At 40.1% G+C, this 21742-nt stretch overlaps 1 protein-coding gene across 2 annotated transcripts in view; it reads left to right on the plus strand.

Annotated features, from left to right (window-relative positions):
- The first annotated feature begins 11369 nt into the window (after positions 1-11369).
- Positions 11370-21742, plus strand: part of LOC131239527 (uncharacterized) — a 42630-nt gene continuing 32257 nt past the window's right edge. For both annotated transcript variants that reach the window (XM_058237269.1, XM_058237270.1), the window contains exons 1-10: positions 11370-11592; positions 11693-11924; positions 12109-12215; positions 13185-13307; positions 13456-13602; positions 13700-14397; positions 17041-17162; positions 17276-17367; positions 17506-17746; positions 17851-17920. In XM_058237269.1, coding sequence (XP_058093252.1) covers positions 11488-11592; positions 11693-11924; positions 12109-12215; positions 13185-13307; positions 13456-13602; positions 13700-14397; positions 17041-17162; positions 17276-17367; positions 17506-17746; positions 17851-17920 — 1937 coding nt within the window. In that variant the 5' untranslated portion in view covers positions 11370-11487. The remainder of the gene's footprint in view (positions 11593-11692; positions 11925-12108; positions 12216-13184; positions 13308-13455; positions 13603-13699; positions 14398-17040; positions 17163-17275; positions 17368-17505; positions 17747-17850; positions 17921-21742) is intronic.

The raw sequence follows: 21742 nt of genomic DNA on the forward strand, positions 1-21742 counted from the left end.
TATTTTAAATGAAGCTTACAATCTGAATGGTTTGGAATGACATGGGAGTATTACTTTTGCATGGTAGATTCGTTGGAACATAGATTGGGAACCACCCTTACCCATCTCTAGTTATGAATAGACAAGGGCTCAAAGGGGCCACCATGATGTGTGAGTTTTATCCACACCATCCATTCATTTTAACATGTCATTTTAGGGTATAGGCCTAAAAATTATATAAATCTATGGCTCAAGTGGACCACACCATATGTAGTAGCGATGATAATGACACCCACCATTGAAACCTTCTTATGACCCACAGCGATGGTTACTTCTCGTACAACCTATTGATAAGGTCATGTGGACCTATATGAAAGGAAAGCACAAATATTAGCTTAATCTAAAACTCTTGTGGTCCTTAATAAGTCTGTAATGATGGATATTTAATCCCTACCATGTGGTCCACTCGATCCTCATAACTATCTCATTTTTTGGCTTTGTACCCTAAAATGATATGGCATAATGGATGGACGGTGTGGATAAAACTCATTAATCACTGTATCCCTTCAGTGCCATTGTTCGTTCCCAATAAATTGTTGAGACCCGGTGCAATGTTATATGGTGGTGATTTATGCACCATATATGTGTACTCTAATGAGAGGCTCGTTAAAACAATGCCCCAACAACAAATGGAGCATGACCCAAAAATGACACTTACAAAACAATCAAATATTTAAGTTTGTACATTGAATATGGACCATCGATACCATTATATGTCCAATCATCCATCCAATAACCGTTCATTTAACTATCTGAAATGTCGGTGCATTTATGACTAACGCCTACTCATTTTTAAACAAGTGTGGCAAAATATTGTCACGTGGGTATGCGTAATTACATAAAATTACCTCAAATCAAATATTTTATTGAAAATATGTGGTAATCGATGATCCAATTTTAGTGTGCCATGTTAGACACTTTAAATCATCTGACTAGTATAATTGTTATGATGTGCTCAATTCGTGAAGAACTCACACACTTTAGAGCACATGCGCTTGTGTCCCGAACTCTTATAGTGCACTGATAGAAGTGATGACCGTGGTTAAAGATATATATATATATATATATATATATATATATATATATATATATATATATATATATATATATATATATATATATATATATATATATAAGATACATGAGAGATAGATAAAAAAGCAGTTGTGCAAAAATTATACTCATTTAACCATCCTTACCTTTTATTAATAACCATATATATTAATTATGTATCACTAGTAAATTTAATCTGATAATTAATCAACTAATTATGAAATTATATAAATATATATTATGGTACAATTCTTAATGTTTGTGCAGACAATACAGGATAATATTAATTATCATTAAGTTATGAAAAAGTTAGAGAGCATCCAATAGGTGATATACGGTCGATTTCATTATTTAATGTAAAGTTACGATGCCATAAGAGAGAGAGAGAGAGAGAGAGAGAGAGAGAGAGAGGTCTTTTAAGTTATGGGACATAAAAAAATAAAAAAAATTGACATTGAATCTTACAATTGGACTATAAGTTAAAGTTTACATTGACGATAACTTCCAACCTTATCCAATCTGTCTAATAGGTTGGTCCCATCATGAGGATTCCCTTAAGCAAAAATTAGTCATACGCATTTTTAGAGTGGACTACACTTATATCTCGTTGTTTATCAATAGCTAGGCAATTTTTTTTTATGACGTGACCCACTCGATGACTAGATGTTGCTTATTTGTTCAGTAATTGATCTACATGACGCGGACAACCTATTAAAGGGGTTGGATTTTGCATCCATCTAATATGTTTGAAGTCATTCTCATGATGGATCAAACTTGTGGTTCATCAGAGGGATCATAACTTATGGGTCATCAGGGTGAACTTGAGACTTAATAAATAATAGAAAATATTCACTCATGTGTGCTTAAGTACATAAATAATCAGAAGTAATATTTACATATACTTAAACTTGTCAATGTTTCATGCGTGACAATATCTCAAGCATTCGAAACATGGGTCCCACTGTGAAGACAGTCCCAATAATCATGTGATTGATCCAAACCATTCATTGCATTACTATATGGAATTTTGGCATACACAAAATTCCAACAAATGTATGAGGAACACTAATCATTGATGTGAATACAATACCTAGTTGCGATTTTCGCTCATAAACTCCCAACATGCATGTGAAATCCCCACCATTTATGATGCTAACTGGAACATGTCTGTACCATATCAAATGCGATGGTACAGTGATTATGGATGGTTAGAGGAAATAGTACTACTACCATTGATGTATGGCCCACATGATGACAATACTCCTTTTTTTTTTTTTGTGGACCGGAGTGACCATTGCCCAACAAATGGCCTAGATTATACATGCATGTGTCACCGATAACCCATTTACTCTATCATTGTATTTGAAGTATAAATAATACGATGTTGGATTTATTAAATTGTCACAACATGTGTTAACTAATTGATAATTAGCATGATTCAACCAATATTGTTCTCATAGTACATAAAATAAGCCTACAATTTGATTGGCTCGGAATGACATACACATTACTTTTGCACGGTAAATTTATTAAAATGCAAGTTGGGTACCACCTTGACCCATCCATAGCTAGGAACAGACAGGGGCTATAAGGGGCCCATGGTGTGTGCATTTTATCCACACCGTCCATCCATTTTGCCATATCATGTTAAGACACAAGCTCAAAATCGAGGCAAAACCCAAGCTTAAGTAGACAACATTATAGGTAACAAGAATGATAATAACTTTCATTGTCGAAAACTTCCGATGACCCACCATAATGATCAATTTTCATCAGATCTATTCATAAGGTCACATAGACCTGGATGAAGGAAAAACACAAATATTAGCTTGATCCAAAACTTATGTGACTCTCAATAACTTTTCAATGATAGTTATTTAATTCCCATAACGTGGTCCACAAAAGCCCTGAAAATACCACATTTTTAGCTCATACCCTAAAACGACATGGCAAGATAGATGGATGGCGTGGATGAAACCCATCACACCATGGTGGCCCCTTAAAACCCTTGTCGGTTTACAATCACCTGCAGCTAAGGTAGTACTCAATCATCTTTGGATTGGTGACACAATTTGTAACAACCTGTTCAACCAGTACAGTGCCCTGGGGCGTCCACGTAAGATTTTCCGCAGGACCGGTCGTTTAAAACATACGCGGTGGGGTACCATAAGCAAATTAACCTAGGATTAGCCCATTTGAATAAACCCGACAGGCCATGACAAGACCAATTGCGGGCCGCCAAGCCGGATGACCATTTACACTGAGCAACAACCCATACAGGCTATACCGTGACGCGGGAAGGTCAGAAAAATCTAAAAATTTAGGGAACCATAGAGCTCACTGGGCTTGTAGACTATCGCGTACCGCGGACCCAGCGGACACCCAGAAGTGGGATCTGACACTGACTAAACGCACCCCACCAATGCCAAGACCGGAATCTGGCGCTTGCAAATGAAACCGAGATACCAGGTTATCCAACCGTCGGATCTCTTCCACATTTACGGTGGAGGTCTGATGAATTTTCCTACACCCGTCCACAAACTCTAGGATCCAATCGTGGAACGGTGACCGTCGATCACAAATTGGACCCGTACGACCAAACCCTAGATCCGATCGTCTCCAAATTTTGCATGGCCCTTCATCGGGCCATGAAGCAACTATCTTAGGAATTTCATGGACAGAGGGTTACCAGAACCACTCCAATCACCAGAATGGACCCCTCAGGGCCGTTTAAAGATCAGAACCGTTGACTCAAACCCCACAACCGTCCATCCGTTTGTTCCCAAATTTTACACGGGCTCTAATCGGGCCATAGGGCACCTACCCACCAAATTTGGTGGCCAATGGAGTGTTAGGGCCACTCCAACTCCAAAAGTGAGTCCTAGTAGGCTATTTTGGGAATTTGAGGAAACTTAAGGCCAAAGAGCCCAAGTTTAGGGAATAAACCATATCTCTCATAACTCTTTCTCAATTGCTACAACCACTAAGAGAGAAAGAGAGTGAAGGAGCTATGAAGAGAAGATAGTGTGAGAGGAGGAGATTCAAGGTGGACCCTAAATCAAAGTGGGGCCCAAGAGAGTCAACCCTTCCAACTCCCTACCTCTCTTACAAGGAGAAACTCTCCTCCTTGACTTCAACAACCGTCCGTGGGTTGCCTAGGTAAGGTTTTCACCTATTCTTCTTGAAATCTATGTAGTAAGATGGGATTGACTTGGAATTCTAACATGCAAGAGCTTATTTTAGGGATTCCGGCCGATCGACCCAAAAGCCCTCTTTCCTAGGACGTTTTTCGAATCTCCAATGAACCATAGGTGCGGACTATTGTTCTTAGGTGGCCTAGCACCAATTTTAGTACGAGCTTAATGATTTTTATTGCTTGGATGTTATATTTGAAAGTCTAGGAAAATCCTAAGAATTGTATGTTGGTTGGAATGGTATGGATTTACATGTTTGGCTCTTACTCATGATGTCGTTCACGTTTCTCACATGATTTGGTGTATAGATGATCATATGCTCATGCTGTGTTGATTTTATATGTTGTTGCTTCATATTACATATGATTTCATTACTCTTGTGTACGTGATTTCTCAACATGGAGGAAGTGTTAACTTCCTCACCAACCCACACCACACACATACACTTTATTCATGATATTAATGGTTTGCTTGTTAGAGAAATTTGAATTGTATGTTGAGCAACATGAGAACATGGTGTTGAATATGCTTGATGATTCATTAGTTGTTGGCATGCTATGAATTACTATTTTTACCCTTGGGTTGGTCAGGAACTTGAGGAGAGACGGTAGTCCCATCGGTAGGACTACGCTATGGTAGGACTTGTGGGTTTGGGCGGGTGTGATCGGGTGGCTGTAGTTCGACTACATAGGACCCTCGTGCCCGTCACACTCCTCACGCTCGCCTGACTTGCAAGGTCTAGCCTACCGTCTGACCAACCTTGATTGTTAACCTTGTTTGCTCACATATGTATGGAACTTGATCCACCCTACAACCGTTATAGCCCATCAATAACCCACTTGACACTGGTCCACAGTCTCGTGAGCCGGGCATGGTGGAACGAGACACTATGTCCGAGCTGTCGGCCTACGATGGGGTACTGCGCCTCCCCGTAGTGACCGCGAGCGATCCCTTTCTTTCGGCACTCCTCATGTGCTTGAAGTCGGGGATGAGGAACCCGACGGGATCACGGACCGCGGGGTCTCGGCCTCACGCAATGGGGGGTCTTGGCCTCGCAACCCGTTTAGGGCGTTGATACGTGGGGTGTACCAGATTCCTAAATCTACTGGATGAATGGACCTAACTAATAACTCGGCTAACACGATCGCATTGTATCGCACTAGTTAGGGTGGCGACTCGGCAGTTGAGGTCGCACTGAGGGAGTATTGTCATTTGCGATCGTAAGATGGTGTCGCTCGAGGGAGCGTTGTGGTGAGGGCATGCATCATGTCATGCTGCATACATGCCCATTAACAAGATTACTTAGACGTATGTGATTGACTGCTTTTCATTAAGACCATATTATAATTGATTCCTGTGATAACTTGAGACTAATGACACCCACTGAGTTGATCACTCACTCCCACACTGGGACGGTGTTTTAAAATACCAACCAGATTCGTTTATAGATGCAGGTGACTCAGGACTGGAGAACCTGGCGAGGCGAGCCTCGACGAGGAGGACGAGCTATCTTATTTCCAGTTGATGAACGGCTCTCCATCGGCTTGATGGGTAGGATCGGGATTGCTGGGCTGTGGGCTCAGCCTCATTTTTTTTTTTGACACAGTATCTTTTTGTTGTTTTGGTTGGGCAACGCTTTGTGCGACCCATATATGTTTTGGACCTGTATATATGATAAACCTCTTTCATCTCAGTGGACTCACGTGGTTATGTTCATGTTCTAGGGAATTCCAGGCTGCGCAAATTGAACTGAATTAAATGCTCACTAATGAAAATCGGTTGTAAATGACTCTCGGGAACTCGGGAGTTGAGCGCATGCGCGACCCCCGAATTCCAGGGTATTACACAATTTAGTAAATCCATGACAATGGCACCCTAATGAGAGGGCCACCCAACTATATCCCTTAGGGCGTGTTTGGGCGGTGGGATTAAGTGGGCGTAAGTGGGAGTGGGTTTTGAAATCCCACTCTTTAAGGCGCCGACTGTTTGGCAACTGGCTTAAGGTGGAAATAATGGAATTTCTTGGATATCGTGTCGGCATTGAAGAAGATCGACTTCAGATGCTCGGGATTGCAAATGATTGGAGGGATGGAAGCAAATCCCATCCAATCTCGCCTCGAAAATCTTGCGCCAACCCTGCCATCTCCATCTTGGGCTGATGGCCGACATTATTCTTCCCTAGCGACGCTGGTAAGGGTGACAGCTATAAAAATGGAGGTGGGCAAGAGGGACTTCCGGACTATATCATCTTCTCTGTCAGGTATCCCTTTTCCTTCTTCTCTCTGTTTTTATTTTCGTTACCCCTTTCCATCCGTTGACCCTTTTCTGCAAACCCTTCCTACTAACAAGTGAGAAGTGGACGATTGGTAGGTGGTGTGGTCAGCTACCTGAACTCAATTAAGGGAATCCTCAAATTTCGGTGTTGCATGTAGATGATTTTGCATTCTGAAAATGGCTGTGAAAGAGTAGGGAAAATGCTAATTTGAAAGAAATTTTTCGTTCTAAAAATGGCTATATTTGGGGTAAATGCTGAATTGATTGGAATTTTTCAATTTTTGTTTACGATATACATATGAGCAGATTTGATTAAGTGATTCTCACATCCATACAACCCAAATACGGAGCTGTTTTATTTTTTATTTTTTATTTTATTTATACTGAAACTTAACAAGAACTTGAATTGAAAATACGGTTCTCTCATGGCAGCAAAGGGATATGTTTATTTTGTGGCCTAGATAGATCAGCTTAGCTTTGGGTAAATTATGATTAACTTTAGAGTGACTTTAGGCTAGATTAACATACAAGCAGTGTCGCACGTGCCAACCTGTCATACGCGCAAGACATTGTAGGTATGCAAAAGATGGGCCCAACCATGATGATCAAATGGTCAAAAAATCAGGTCGATCCACTCGCCATATGAGATACACAAGTATGTCGGATCAAATAGTTGGCCTTTTTGTTCAACCATGCAGTACTGTTTCAAAGAAGTTGTCCCACTTGATGAATGGATTGACTTAGTTCAGTTACCATTTCTTCAAGGTTCACCTGCTGGAAAGGCCGGATGTCCTACCCATGTGATGGGTTTAACAAATGAGACAGGTTATATGTTAAGCTAACTCATAACTCTTTATAGGTGTACACACCCAAGTCTTCATGATCTTCTTATATAATTCAATTTCTTTCTACTTTCCTCTAACCAAAGCCATTAAAGTAGCTTAGTGGGTAGAGCTGGCAGATATGTGGGCTAGTGTAGGACTAACAATAAATAGAGAGCTCGTTTTTACTTCTCATGACATTGAATTTCTGGTTTGCAAGCCATGTCATAAGTTTGAAAGAAACAATTATATCTATATATAAATATATACACACCACATTCGTTTTAAGTTTATATTGTACGTACGGTATGGTAGTTGTAGAAAACCTCCCATCCAAACATCCTATGGGATGAGAGTTAAAATATAGCCATCTAAACTTCCCATCTAAACATCATGTGGAATAAGAGTTGTAAAAACCTTTCATTCCCATGCCATCCAAACACGATGGCACGGGAGCCAATGGAATTAGAAAACCCATGATATGGAGACAATTATCTAACAAAGCCCAATATTACCTTTTTTAAAACCCATCCCACCTTATCCCTTCTAATCCCACCGTCCAAACAGCACCTAACCATAGATAGAGCATGGCTTAAAAATAACACCTATAAACAATCAAATATTTGAATATGCACATTAAATCCTGATTATGGATACCACTTTACATCTAGCCGTCCAGCCAATAGCCATTGATTAAATGTTTGTGATCGTTTAATTCATGCAATTTTTCCATCATGGTCCATCCACATTTGTAGCCCACAATTGGACGGCCTAGATTGCTGTGCGTTTTGGCTGCTGTGGATGGTGGGGATGACCCACCACCATTTAAAAAGGAGGCTCACCGAGGCTGTTGTTGGAACCTTTTCCTCGTTTCATGCATGAGAAATGCCTAATGGATGGCCTGGCCATGCCCGCTCGTCCAATGCATGGCCAGATCAGAGCCGTTAGTTGAGTATGTCGTACAAGTTCTGGCCAAAAGTCAGTCGGGTCAGGCACCAGGTCAGTGCGCACGTGTTTTTGACTGTAGATGTGACACGTGTGGGTAAGACTGGCGCTCGTGTGGCAACATGGGTCAAAGTGGACTGTGTACACCCTGCTTGGAACATTCAGAGGCTTGAGAGGCCCATTGTGATTTATAGGATTTATCCACACCGTTCATCTAATTTTAAATATCATTTTAGTATAAAAACACAAAAATGAGAAAGTACTGAGGCTCAAGTGGACCGCATGATAGGGATTAAACACATACCGTTGAAAAATAATTTGGGGGCCATGGAAGTTTTGATTAAGCTGATATTTATGTTTCCACTTCATCCATGTCTACATGACCTTATGAACTGGTTGGATGGAAATTCACCGTTACATTGGGCATTGAGACTGTTTCAACGGTAAGGGTCATTATCACTGATGCTTCCTATGGTGTGGTCCATTTGAGCTTTGGATCTATATAGTTTTGAGTTTTACGATCTAAAATGATATGAAAAAATGGATGGACGGTATGGATGAAACTCATACATCACGATGGCCCCTCAGGCCACTATCCATCCCTAGCTAGAGACTGGCGGGCGTAGTACCCAAACCCAATCCACGGCGGCAAGTGTCCTTCCTGCTTTCGGCCATTTAAAATTCAGCTGAAACTTAGAGTCTCAGTAAGGAGCACCTAAGTCAGGTGTACACAACTTGTGCACCGTACACGTGGCATACATGCATGCCGATCTGAACCATCCAAACCACTGGTGTTCAAGTTGATCGATCATGTCCTTAAACCAAAGATAGACCAATGAGAGGATCTGCACCATCCAATTGTGGCCATCACATGGATGGCAATCAACGAAGTGGCCAGTTACCCAAATTCAACGTCAGGAATCAGAAGGTGAAGATATCTAGCACACTTTTCATCCGTTCTAATACCATGGTCCAGATCGGCATGCACGCCTGACACGTGTACATTACCCTAGCCGGGTGCAATTTTCCTCACGTTGCTGATACACCGAACACGTGGAACTGGAGATCATGATTCGTCGATCCAAACCGTTAATATCACAGCAGAAGAGAGACGACCCAAAAACGTTTCCAGAATGGAAGATCCTGTCCCTACAATTTTTAGCCTTAAAAAAAAACTGATCGTGTATCTTCCTCTAACCGTAAATTTGTGGGCCATTGATCCGAGGGTCAGAAATGTTTAACTTGGGAGATTTTTGGTGAATCTTCCATCCTATGTAGGCTTCATCAGATGGACGGACTGGATCATCCAAAACCAGACTATTGCAACAAAAAAGCATCGGTATTGCGATGCATCTAAACCTTATAAATCCTCATAAATTTAAACCTACCAACCAATGTCAAAGTAAATAAATATAGGGAGGTCTCCTAGCATAGCGAGACCCACCCTACCTAGATTGCCTTCGAAAGCCTAGGAACTTTGTGGGGCCACGGCGATATTTGTGAGAAATCCACACCGTCCATCCGTTTTTCCAGATGATGTTTGGCTATGTGGCAAAAGGATGAAGCAGATCCAAAGCTCCAGTGGGCCGCACAATAGGAAACAGTGAGGATTGGATGTCCACCGTTGAAAGTTCATCTCAGTAGGAATGTCCTTATGAACGGTATGGATGGCATGTAACCATCACGGTGGACCCAATAAGGATCAACGGTAGGCATTTTCCTACCCACCTTTTTCATTTTTGGGCCCACAGCCGATGTGATCCAGCAAAACTGATGGACGGATGGATTTCTCACAACCATCACGGCTGCCCCCACCTAGTTTCCGTGGTAGGAAGCTGCTTTGCAGGGAATCGTCGTCCGGCCTCACCCAATCCGCTCCACTTCCCCTATAAAGCAGTGATCCAGACCGTCCATCTACATGATCCCTTGATATATGACCCACATTGAAAAAAAGGTCAGTAATCATAGATCCTCACCGTTCACATAAAGGTTTATTACTTTTTTTCTCTGAACCGTTCTTTGTAACTCATTCACTGTTGTCATGCACCACCAACGGCCTAGATCAAGGGTTCGGACGAGGCAGGTTTCGGAGACCGCCTCACTCAGGAAAAATTGCCAGAAGCATGAAAAGAGGCGTCCTTCTTACCAAATCATAACAGCTTGCTTCTTCTGTCCCATCACGTTATAATCCAAACCGTTCGTACAGAATATAAGATAAAAGAATACTACATCTCTGAAAAATCTCACCAATCAGAGATCCTCACCGTTCATTCAAAAGGTTTTTCAAAAAACCACTTTTCTCAACCGTTGTTTCCAACTAGATTTCAGTGAAGAAAATAAATGACTAGTGCTAAAATATCTTTTATATAAACCATCGTAGCTATGAAGCATCATATGAACGGTCTGGATCACTACAAGGTGGGACATACTGAGTTAGAAAATAGAGCGAGCGTAAGGAACGTGAGTCCTACCAGCCAACCTCCGGATCCACTACAAGGCATTGCAGAATAAGCTTACCTACAATGCGATGTGGGTGGCCCACCGTGACATTTGAATGAAATCCAATCCGTTCATCATGTTAGACCTTTCATTTTATCATTTTATGCCAAAATACGACGGATCTAAAACTCAGGTGGGCCCACAAGACAGAACATTTGGGATGCGGACGGCCCACCATTAAAAACGTTCAAGATCCTGTATGGGCCACAAAACCTTTTTCTCTTATATAATCCGATCCGTTAATAAGACATAATACCGACTTTTTGGATGAAAATATAAAAATGTGGATATTCTATAACTGATGTGGGCCACACTCAGCGATTTTATACTTTTAGGCAAGATTTTACATGGTGTGGGATCCATGATTATTTGATAGTCATGATTTCATTGGGAAGATAATAAAATGATGGTAGAAACATGATGGATGGATTGGATTTGATGAAAAAAATATAAGGGGTCCCCATCCACCACAATGTAGTGTCAGCTTAAGCTTTTATTTTTATTTTTATCTTTTGTTTTTATAAATATCACCCCCAACCCCTTCATCTCAAATCTCTCTCTCATCTTCAATCAACAACTCAGAAAAACAAGAGAAAATAGGAAATCGAATCCTCTAAACGCAGAAAAAATAAAAGAGAAAAAATCCCAAACGGAGAAGAGCGATGGTTTCAACAAGGAGAAGCAGCGGATCTTCTCTCTCCAGCAACGGCAAAAGATCCTCTCCTCCTCCTCCTGAAGCCAAACCCTCTTCTCCCAAACGCTCCAAGGTCAGAAAAGAGAAAAATAAATTTTTTCCCCTTTTTTTGAAGGGTTTGTTCTAATCGGTTTTCTTTCTGATGTCTGTGTTTTTTATTTTATTTTTTATAGGCTGAGGTTTCTGCTCTTGCGGAGAAACCTTCGACAGGGCTGGTGTCTGATTCTGTTGAGAATTCTTTGAAGGAGTCGTCTCTGCTGCCGTCTCCTGCATCGGATCATCAGGAATGTGTCCCTCTCGATCCGCCTATTTCTGCTGATCTTGGCGAAGGGGAGAAGGGTAGGATCGGCTCTGGGATGGCGGCGGCAGCGGCGGCAGTTTTGGTCTCGACGCCTTCTGCAGAGGGTAGGCCGATCTGGCCACTATTTTGATTTTGGGTTTCGGGTTTTCTTGGGTCTTGAATTCGGGTTTTATGAATTGGGTTTTTTGTTAGATCTCTTGCTGTTGTTGTTTTTTGGGGTTTAGTCTGGCCATCGGTTTGGATTTTGTGCATTGGGCATTTTTGAAATTTTTTTTATATTTTTTGTAGCATCATCTCCAGCAGTGGTGGAGAAGCCTAGGAGTCCGCGCTCTCCATGGTGTGTGTATTCGAAGCAGAGTGCATGGTGTAAGCTTCTGTCGCAGTATCCTTCACAGGTAATTTGGGGGGTTTTGTCTTGTTTTCTGGATCTAATCATCGACTTTTAAAAAAAAAAGAGATTGGGGTTTGTTTGGTTCTGAGAATTTCAGAATCAGCGTTGTTAACATTTTTTTATGCGAATTGTGTTGTATTGAGGGTTTAGGTGGTAATTTGGTAAAAAAAAAAAATCCCATATTTTTCTTGAATTTTAATTATTCAAGGAAAACGATGATGCCGTTTTCATGAAAAGTCTGCTGATTTTGGTTGTTTCGTGAGAGTGATATCTCATGCAGTTTGTTGCTGGATTTGTATTGATAGTTAAGATGGTATCTGTTTTTCTACTCTTTTTTTTAAAAAAAAAATTATAATTATTCGTGAAAATGAAATGATGAAGGTTTTGCATGCAGGTTCTGTCTTTTTTACTTCGGTTCTCTTGTTTTCTAGTTATTCATGAAAATAACCATGCAATTTTTTTTTCTTTATTTCTATTTGATTATTCAATAAACAGAATGCTAGTGTTCTTTCATTCAATTTCTGCTAGTTCGGTTCTTTGGTTTGTGCACATTTGACTGAAATTTGTATTGGCAGCAAAGATGGAAGAATAAAGGATTTCAAAAAGAAAAAGAAAAACCACTTATTGTGACACATGCAAATGGGATTTGTACAAATTTACTTGTTTTAGCTGCCACTTGTTTCTCATGTTGTAAAAAGAAAGAAAAGATGCAAATTTTCGTGACACATGGAAATGGGATTTGTACTCCTGTCAATATCATGTTGCAATCATGTAAGAAGATTGTTTGTATTACAATATTAGATGTAACGTATGTTGTGTTTCATTCATTCGTTTTGGTCATAATCAAAGAAAAGCGCTGGTTGCTTGTCTGCTTTTAGGGATTTTTATGGATGCTTAAATCTGAAATAAGTTTTCCCTCTATGTTTTCTTCTTGATGGTTGGCTTACTCATCTCACTGTTGCATTTGTTGCAGAACCCACATGTTCCCATCTGCACTTCGACTTTCACAATTGGTGGGGGCGGGAGCAGACACACTAACTTGTCTTTAAAGGATAACAACGTCAGTGCAAATCTTTGCAGGATCAGGCAGGATCAGGTATCATTTGTAAGTTGAAGTTTTCTAGATGAGACGATCATCCTCAGTATGGGAAATGAACCCTGGAGTAGTTGTTTCCTTTATTGTAGATGTAAACTCTTTAATGTGTATATGCAGTATAATACTCATTGTTTGTGGACATGGTCAGCGTGACGGCAATGCCATTGCCGTGCTCGAAAGCATAGGGAGCAAGGGTTCTGTGCAAGTAAATGGGAAGATTGTCAAGAAGAACAACCCTGTCTTCCTTATTCCTGGGGATGAGGTCGTTTTCAGCGCATCTGGGAACCATGCTTATGTATCCTTACACATCAGTTTTAATGTTGTTCTCCCAATAAAGTGATTAATTATCTTAACAATTTTTGGGAAGTTTCCTTAATTAGTCTCCTTTCTAGATATTCCAACAACTTGCAAATGAAAACGTGTCTACAGCTTCACTACCTTCAGTTGGCACAGTTGAAGCTCGCAACAATCTTGTTAAAGGGCTGCAATTGGAAACCAGGGCTGGAGATCCATCAGCTGTGGCTGGGGCGTCCATATTGGCATCTCTATCCAACTTGAGACCAGATTTATCAGTTCTGCCACCTCCAGCACAAAATGCTGATGAAACACAACAAGAAACTGAGATAACTTCATTGCCTCCTGCATGTGATGTATCGGATGAGTGTACTCCAGATATGGATGTTGATAGCCAGGAAGGAAAACACAGGCCTTATCCAACCGTGGCATCTGATGCCCCATTGAACGACAAATCTGCTGTTGTGCTTTCTCCTGATATTGGAACAGCTAGTGAAAACCTTCATCTTGACAACGTGGTCCCAGATTCAAGTGTGGATGCAGACCTTGTTAAGATTTCTGGGGTGAGCCCATTCTTGAGAATGCTTGCTGGATCAACTAGTCGGGATGTGGATTTGGGAAAAAATATCTTTAAACAGGTGTTGGACGAAAGAAAGGAATTGACAAGGGATTCACAAACAGCAACAACTTCGGGTATGTCTGCCAAATGCACAGCATTTAAGGAAGAGTTGCAGGCCCTTGTTCTTGATGGAAGAGAAATCCAAGTCTCTTTTGATAATTTCCCTTACTATCTGAGGTGAGTTTCTTTTGATATTTTCTTATCCTATTTTTAGACTTGTATGGTTTGTGAGAATATTTTCCAATGCTTCAAAGCGCTCATCTTTCTGTACACTGTGATTTTGTTGAAGATTTCAGGCTCTATGTTCTCCTTGTTTCAAGAACTTTGGGCTTGATATTACAGTTAATCTGCAGGCACACATGCACAAATACAAGGTTCTAGGAACCAAGTCTCACTTCTATTAATTCATAGTACCCACACTTGAATGTTCTTATTTTTGGCGCAAATTGGCGACTGTCGTTTACTAGTAAGCCCTTTATGCTTGACATAAAGTCAAGCAAAAATTCTGAGTTTGTAAATAAACTGGAATATAAAAGCAAACCAGCATAAATAAGAGGCAAGTACCTTAAGAACCTGAAGAAAATATCGAGAATATGTAAAATCCGAACTGCAAAAACTTTTTTTTTTGGCTATTAAGAAGAGCATTCCCAGAGAATTTTCTGAAAAAAGAAAGATAGTACTATCAGAAAGTCCTCTACATCCTTTTTGTAGTAATCCTATGGGTAGCCCAGCCCCTTAATGTCCTATGCGTCAACGTGGCACACATGTGCAAATGTTTTAGTTATCCATTAGGTCAGCCCTGATATGTGGACGATCTGGCCCAAGAATTAGTCTAGTCCACTTGCCAGATGGCCACTTATGTACAAAAGATGAGTGAGCCAGCTTGATTGTTCTGCGAAAGCATTTACTTGCTGGGTCTACCTGATGTATGGATCAGATCTCAAAGCATGTTTGTCATATGTTGGAGAGTACAATCTTGTGTGTGCATGCACCTATAGACTACACTATCGTCCCTCATGAACTTATTTCCTGCACTCCCTCATTGTACTATACCCATAATAATCTCTTTAGATTTGTGCTCATCTTGTAATATTTTGTAAACACCACCTAAACTTACAATGCATTCTCCTAAGTCCCAAAAATTCTCTCTTTTGTTTTCTATCATGTGAGACTACTATCTCATTTCATGGTGTTAGGGCAGATACCATTGATTGCAGACATCTGTTGAGCCTGCTTTTTGCAATAAGAGGTTTGGACTTTAAGCAGTTTCTGGTAGAGGAGGTCCTCGTCAAGCCCTTGACAATATTTTTTTTCCCCGTAGATAATAGGTTACTAATTTGCCTGTTTTTCTCTCTTCCGAACAAACTGCTTTTTGGACTGTTGATCTCTGTAGTATGATTGTCTCTGTATCTTTGGCCCCCATTGCTGATTTTTCGTGTACAACCTGTCCATGCTGGCTGATTAGCAGACGGAATCCATTTGATTGGCGTTTTGCCTCATTCGTCCACTACATACTGTTCACGCATGAAATGTGTTCCTTCAACACCATGGTTATACATTTGAGGGTATGCATGGGGGCCACGATGCACACTTGTGGGTTTAGCAAGTCTCACCTATTGCATCTTGGACCAAGGTTATAGAAGACCTGTATTTAGTTCAGCTCTTCATCGAAACAGATCCTAGCCTTTTAAAAACTTCCTAAGATAGTTCAAACACAAATGGTGATAGTGCAATCCAAGGACTGATTTGTGTATTGCTTAGCTCGCCTCGATCTTAAAGACAATTGAAGCTTTAATAATGGAGTAGGAAAACCTGTCACGGGTTGGGCGAATGGCTTCAGTTGTGGGTTTGCTCCCCACAAATACGAGTTTGATTCCCCTCCCTGTGGATTACCCGATGCACATAGTTGGCGGGTGACTACGTGCATCTACTGGGAATAGTCTTGACTTAAAAGGGGCGGGGACACCCCGTTGTAAAAAATAAATAAATGGAGTAGGAAAGTTGTCAAACACTAGGGAATCCACCCTAGTAACTTGATTCCACAAGGAAAATGAGAAACACACTGATGCATGCAAACAGTCGATAGCTTGCCTTCAATCTTCAAAGGCAACAAGGCAATTGAAACTTTAGTGATGGAGAAGGAAAAGAAGTGCTAAGGATTTGACTTTAGTAACTTGAAAAAAGAAAAAAGAAAAAGGGAAACACACTCTCTGTTATTATTTTTCCAAGATAACAAAAACTCCCACTACATGCTTTTTTATAGGCCAAAATAACTAAGACAATTAAGATAACTGGCCAAAAGATAACTTGGTCAGTTAAGATCTTTTCTAAAACACCATAAGATGAACTAAAAACTTATTAGCAAACTTCAAGCTCTTGTGCTGGTCGAGAAGAGTTACCAAATGGGAAGGTCCAGAGGCTGCCCTTGACATTGGCACAGAAAATCCCAGCAAAATATCTCATCCCATGTAAAAGCAAAACAGTCCTGCTTATGGCTTTTATGAGAACCCAACTACTAGACCCTACTTAATTAGAAAATAAAATACTCTTGAAACATCCCTGAAATGTTCCCACTTCTGCCCATATTCAAATAGAAGCTGTTAAAACTTAGGATTTGGGAGTCTCCAGAAAACTACCAACTATGAAAATCCCAAATGAAAACATCTCCCTTTTTTGTATGTACCCAGACCTGTGGATCCAGTAAGCATTGTCCTCACAGTGGATTGTATGAAGCTTTTGTAGTATTTTATGAGAATTGGAAACTTCTGTTTTTTTTTTTCTTGTTCATGAATGTTTTTCTTTTCCCTTTTGTAATCTCAGTGAGAGCACAAAAAATGTGCTGACGACTGCTGTATTTATACACCTAAAGAGAAAGGATTTTGCAAAGTATACCTCAGATCTTCCTACTGTAAGCCCTCGGATTTTACTTTCTGGTCCGGCAGGTGAGTTATGACCATTAACCACAAGTTTATTATCTTTTTAATTTTTGAGATAACAGGACTGTTTCAGTAGACATGCCCAAATTCCAGAACCTGATCTATTTATCTCTGTGCAGGTTCTGAGATATATCAAGAGATGTTGTCTAAAGCACTTGCTAATCACTTCGGTGCTAAATTGCTTATATTTGATACTAACGCATTTCTGGGTGTAAGATTCAGATCATCTTCATACAATATATTTTGTTGTAAATCAAAGCATCGTCTGCTAGTTGTTATTACTCGGTTTGATGTGTGAGCTTTGTCCTGTATTTTGGTCTAAGTCTGATTAGTTTGGAATACCTTGTAGTGTTTATCTTCGAAGGAAATGGAATTGCTAAAAGATATACGAGCAGAAAAAGCCTGCCTTTGTGCCAAGCAACGTCCAGGACATGCTGATATGGTTAAAAGTACGATACCATCAACTTCAGAAGCAGATGCACCTGGTTCATCAAACGTACTGTCTTCCTGTGGTCTGGAGGCTCAACCAAAGCTTGAAACCAGCTCTGCACCCTCATCTGCTGGGCAGTCTAAGCTTCTGTTTAAAGCTGGTATATCTTTGATTCATCAGTAACTTCTACCTTTTTTTCCCTTTAAGGGCTATTGTTGCTCTTATTGGATTTGGAATATAACTAGTTTGTGAAGTCTCTTTCAGGCGACCGAGTTAAATTCGTGGGTTTAGCTCCACCCAATAATGTGTATTCAGCAGTGCCACCTTCTTCAAGGTACTATTCTAATATAATGTATGAAAAGTCTTAAAGATAAGGCAATCTCTTTGTGCCGATTCATTTTTCTTTTTAAGACCATGCTTTCTCTTGGTGTCAATTCTGAAGTATATTCCAGCACATTTCTTACCATCGTTATATTAGGATGTTATCCCTTTCTGCCACAGACATTAATCATAGCCACATTCTCAATCAAGAGCTTCAAATAAAATGTGTCAATCATAAAATACAACATACAACAGGCGTGTAAAGTATTAAGACTGAAGAGTTGATGGTTTGTTTTTGCCAATCTGTACGATACAAATAGTGATCTTGTTCTAAGATAGAGAAGGTTTTCTGCCATATAAAACATACCAAGCTGGCAAATTGGAGGTTTGAGATCTTCATGTGCACTTGGAACTGCGAGCAAGTCCTCTTCTGTTGTGGTAGCCCTCTACTGTTGTGGTAGCGTAAGTCTCACCTTATTCATATCAAGACAGGCATGTTTTGGACTTTTGGAGTTTAGAGTTTGATGAGTTGGCAGATCTCGACGATGAGCTGAATGGAACGAAATAAGCGATTTATATCATTGAAAGATCCCAATGGGATTTATGCTACTTTTAAGTGTGGAGGATTGCTATCCTCATCTTGTTAATGACATTGTTAAGTATAACAAAATTGTCGATCTTATAATTCTAGACCTAGAAGTACAAATATTTCTTTACAAATAAGATGGTTTGATTAATGCCGGGACACTTCGATCTAATATGTCCTCTCATGCTAATAGGTCTTTTCTCCCATGGTTTATGTTTGGTGGACTGGTTGATAATTTTTTACTGCAGCAACAGTAGCCCTTTCATGGCTTATTCTATCAAGTGAGCTATGTTATATCATTCTCAAGATTGTCCGGCGACTCTTCTTCTGCTTAAACTTTTGTAGTTCTGGTGCGTGTTCCCTTTTGAGCTTCGGTTATCCTGAATTCAAAATTCCTTTGTTTATTTTGTGGAACAGTATGGAAAAGGAAACCCTGGTTTTGTTCCTATTCCAAGGTTGATGTTGAAAGAGGGGAGTTAATGATATGATGAAATAAAGGTTTGTGAATTATGAAACAAGAAAAGTTGGGATCGTCAAGTGCAGAGGTCAAAGGTTGTTTTCCTAATAAATTGTTAATTCGGTGGTCGTATGAGAGAGCTGGGGACATTTAGGCGGGCAGTCATATCAGACTTATTCGACTTATGTCTCTACTTTTGTTTTTGAATGACAACTCAAAATTTTGTTAAGATCATGCAGAAACAAGGGGGATACGAAGATGGAAAAGAACATGAACGATGAGAAATAAGCCCATTTCCCAACAAATATAGGAGGAACCCTCGAATGAGCCCAAAATCTTTTCCATTTTACAACCGTTGATTTGGGAAATCCACAAGGTCCACGCATAGTCTTTAGTTCTATAATAGATCACTTCCTAACTTTCTGATTTATTGTTAAAAATTCTCATTCTCTTCGTAAGGACCAAAGACCGGACATGAGATGGTCTTCATTAATTTTTCTTTCATTTTTAGAAAGGCTTTTGTTGCTAGGCCAGGAATAGGGGTTCAATCGATCCTTGCATTACCCACTATGAGTAAAAGAGAGACATAAATCTCATCGATAGGAATGAAGCAACATCACTATGGATGGAAATATGGTTCATGGATTCCACATCTTTGGGGAAAGGAGAGCAACGATTCACTACAATCATATATCTTCACTGAAGGTTATTGATAGTTAGAAATTTTCATTCTACAGTGAGTCATCCTAACACAATTAGCCTTGCTGGGTCGGGATAGTGCCACACAGGGGCCAAAGGGGCGACTTGGCTATCCTTGGATCAGTTTTGAGCATACGGTAGAAAGACTTGACTAAAAAGAGTTTTGACATTTTGCCCGTCCACTTCTATATATATGAGATTCTTGGAGAAAGGCCTGAATCATATCTTGAGGCCATATGAAATCACTGCATTGTTTAGGTTTCTTTGGAAAATTGGAGACAAGATAGCCGCAACCTCCCACCGTATTTTTGGAACGGGAGATGAATCCTTTTGCTTAGAGGACATTGTATGCAATCTTGCGAATTCAATATGATATGAGCTATTATTGAGCCAAAGGTGTTCCTGGAATTTGATAGAAGATCCATCTCTTTTCATGTGAGATTGCTTTCATAAAATCATGAGAGACATCCACGATTGCCTTCAAATGCTCGAGCCCTATGAAGTGAATGAGCAATGGTAACTAGTTCCTCTTGAACACCATATTTAGCTTTGATTATATGCTTCCAGAAGCGAGTATCCTCCATGTTAAATCTCCAAAGTGACTCACCTTGTAAAGTCCTGCTCATCATTGTAAGGTCTTTTTCCATGCCTCCACTATTCCGCAGTGTGAACACTACATTTCACCAGATCAAGCGGAACTTCATTTTATCTTCCATACCTCTCTAGTATCCTTTAAGAATCTCTTCGAGTTTTTTCAATACAATGAATCACACTAATAGGGCACTGGAAGAGGGATATGAAGTCCAAAACATTTTTTAAGGATAATAAGTGGATTTTATTGAGAAAGCTTGAAATAACAAGTAAAAATTACAACAACAAAATGACTACAACCCAAAAAAAGAATGCGTTAATGAGATGTCCATGTTACAAGAACTAACCGCCCATTCTATAACACTCATCTTGATTTTCCACAATGATTCTTCCCAAGGACCCCCTTTGTTGTAGAAGCACCAAGAATTTCGATCCCTCTAAATATTCCAAATAATAGCTAACAAGGATAATCTCCATAGAATTTGCCTATCCTTAGGGCCTGTTTGGGAGCTTGGATTTGGAACCCCCTGGATTTGAAATCCTCTTATTGTGTTTGGCAACCTGGATTTAGAATAAACTTTAATCCAAAAGTAGCTATGCACAGTATATCAACTAGGGTTTGAATTTAATTATAGAATCAACTTTAATATCTCTAATTAGTGAACGTATGTAATGTTTGACACAATGGTTGTAGTAAGCCTGCTGAAATATATACTTTGCCCGAAAATGATGAAATTCCAAGACTTGGATGGGCCACAAGCACAAGATCACGTTCGAGTGATTAACCAACGATTTTTAATCGTTGATTTAAATGGACAATGTTTGGACGACGCTGATCATCATATTAAAGTAATTATAGTGATGCAATTGATAATATAATTATTTTTGGATATCATTAGTGGGCCATGTGTCCAATAGATTAATAGTCTAGTGACACACATGTTACACGTGCAACTCTTGGAAAGATTTTAGATGTAATCCAAGCTTTCACCATGGATTTCAAACCCCCCTGTTTGAGGGGATTTGAAATCCTCGGTTACTTTATGATGCCAAACAACTAGGGGGTTTGAAACCCCCTCAAATCCCCCCAAATCCATGGTGCCAAACGACCCCTTAGGGAGCTGCACCGCATGTCACATCCTGAACAATTGGTCAGTGGAGGAGGGCATCACCCATTCCAACCCGAAGGCTTTGAGAAGTTGAAACCACACATGATTCACATAACTGCAGTGGATGAATAGGTGATTGATAGGCTTAACATCAGACATGCACATAAGACTTATGTTTGGAAGGATCATAGATCACTTTTGCATATTGTTGATGGTAAGAATAGGTTTTCGACCCGCTAACCAAGCAAAGGAAGCCACCTTTGGGGGAGCCCCATAACACCAAAAGGCATGAAAATATTCATCCCAATTCACATTTCGAGGGGCATTGATATCCTTATATAGAGATTTGACTGAAAACACTTTTGAAGGGGTAACACTCCAAACCAGTTGGTC

Source organism: Magnolia sinica, chromosome 3, assembly GCF_029962835.1.
Source record: "Magnolia sinica isolate HGM2019 chromosome 3, MsV1, whole genome shotgun sequence".
Taxonomy (NCBI): domain Eukaryota; kingdom Viridiplantae; phylum Streptophyta; class Magnoliopsida; order Magnoliales; family Magnoliaceae; genus Magnolia; species Magnolia sinica.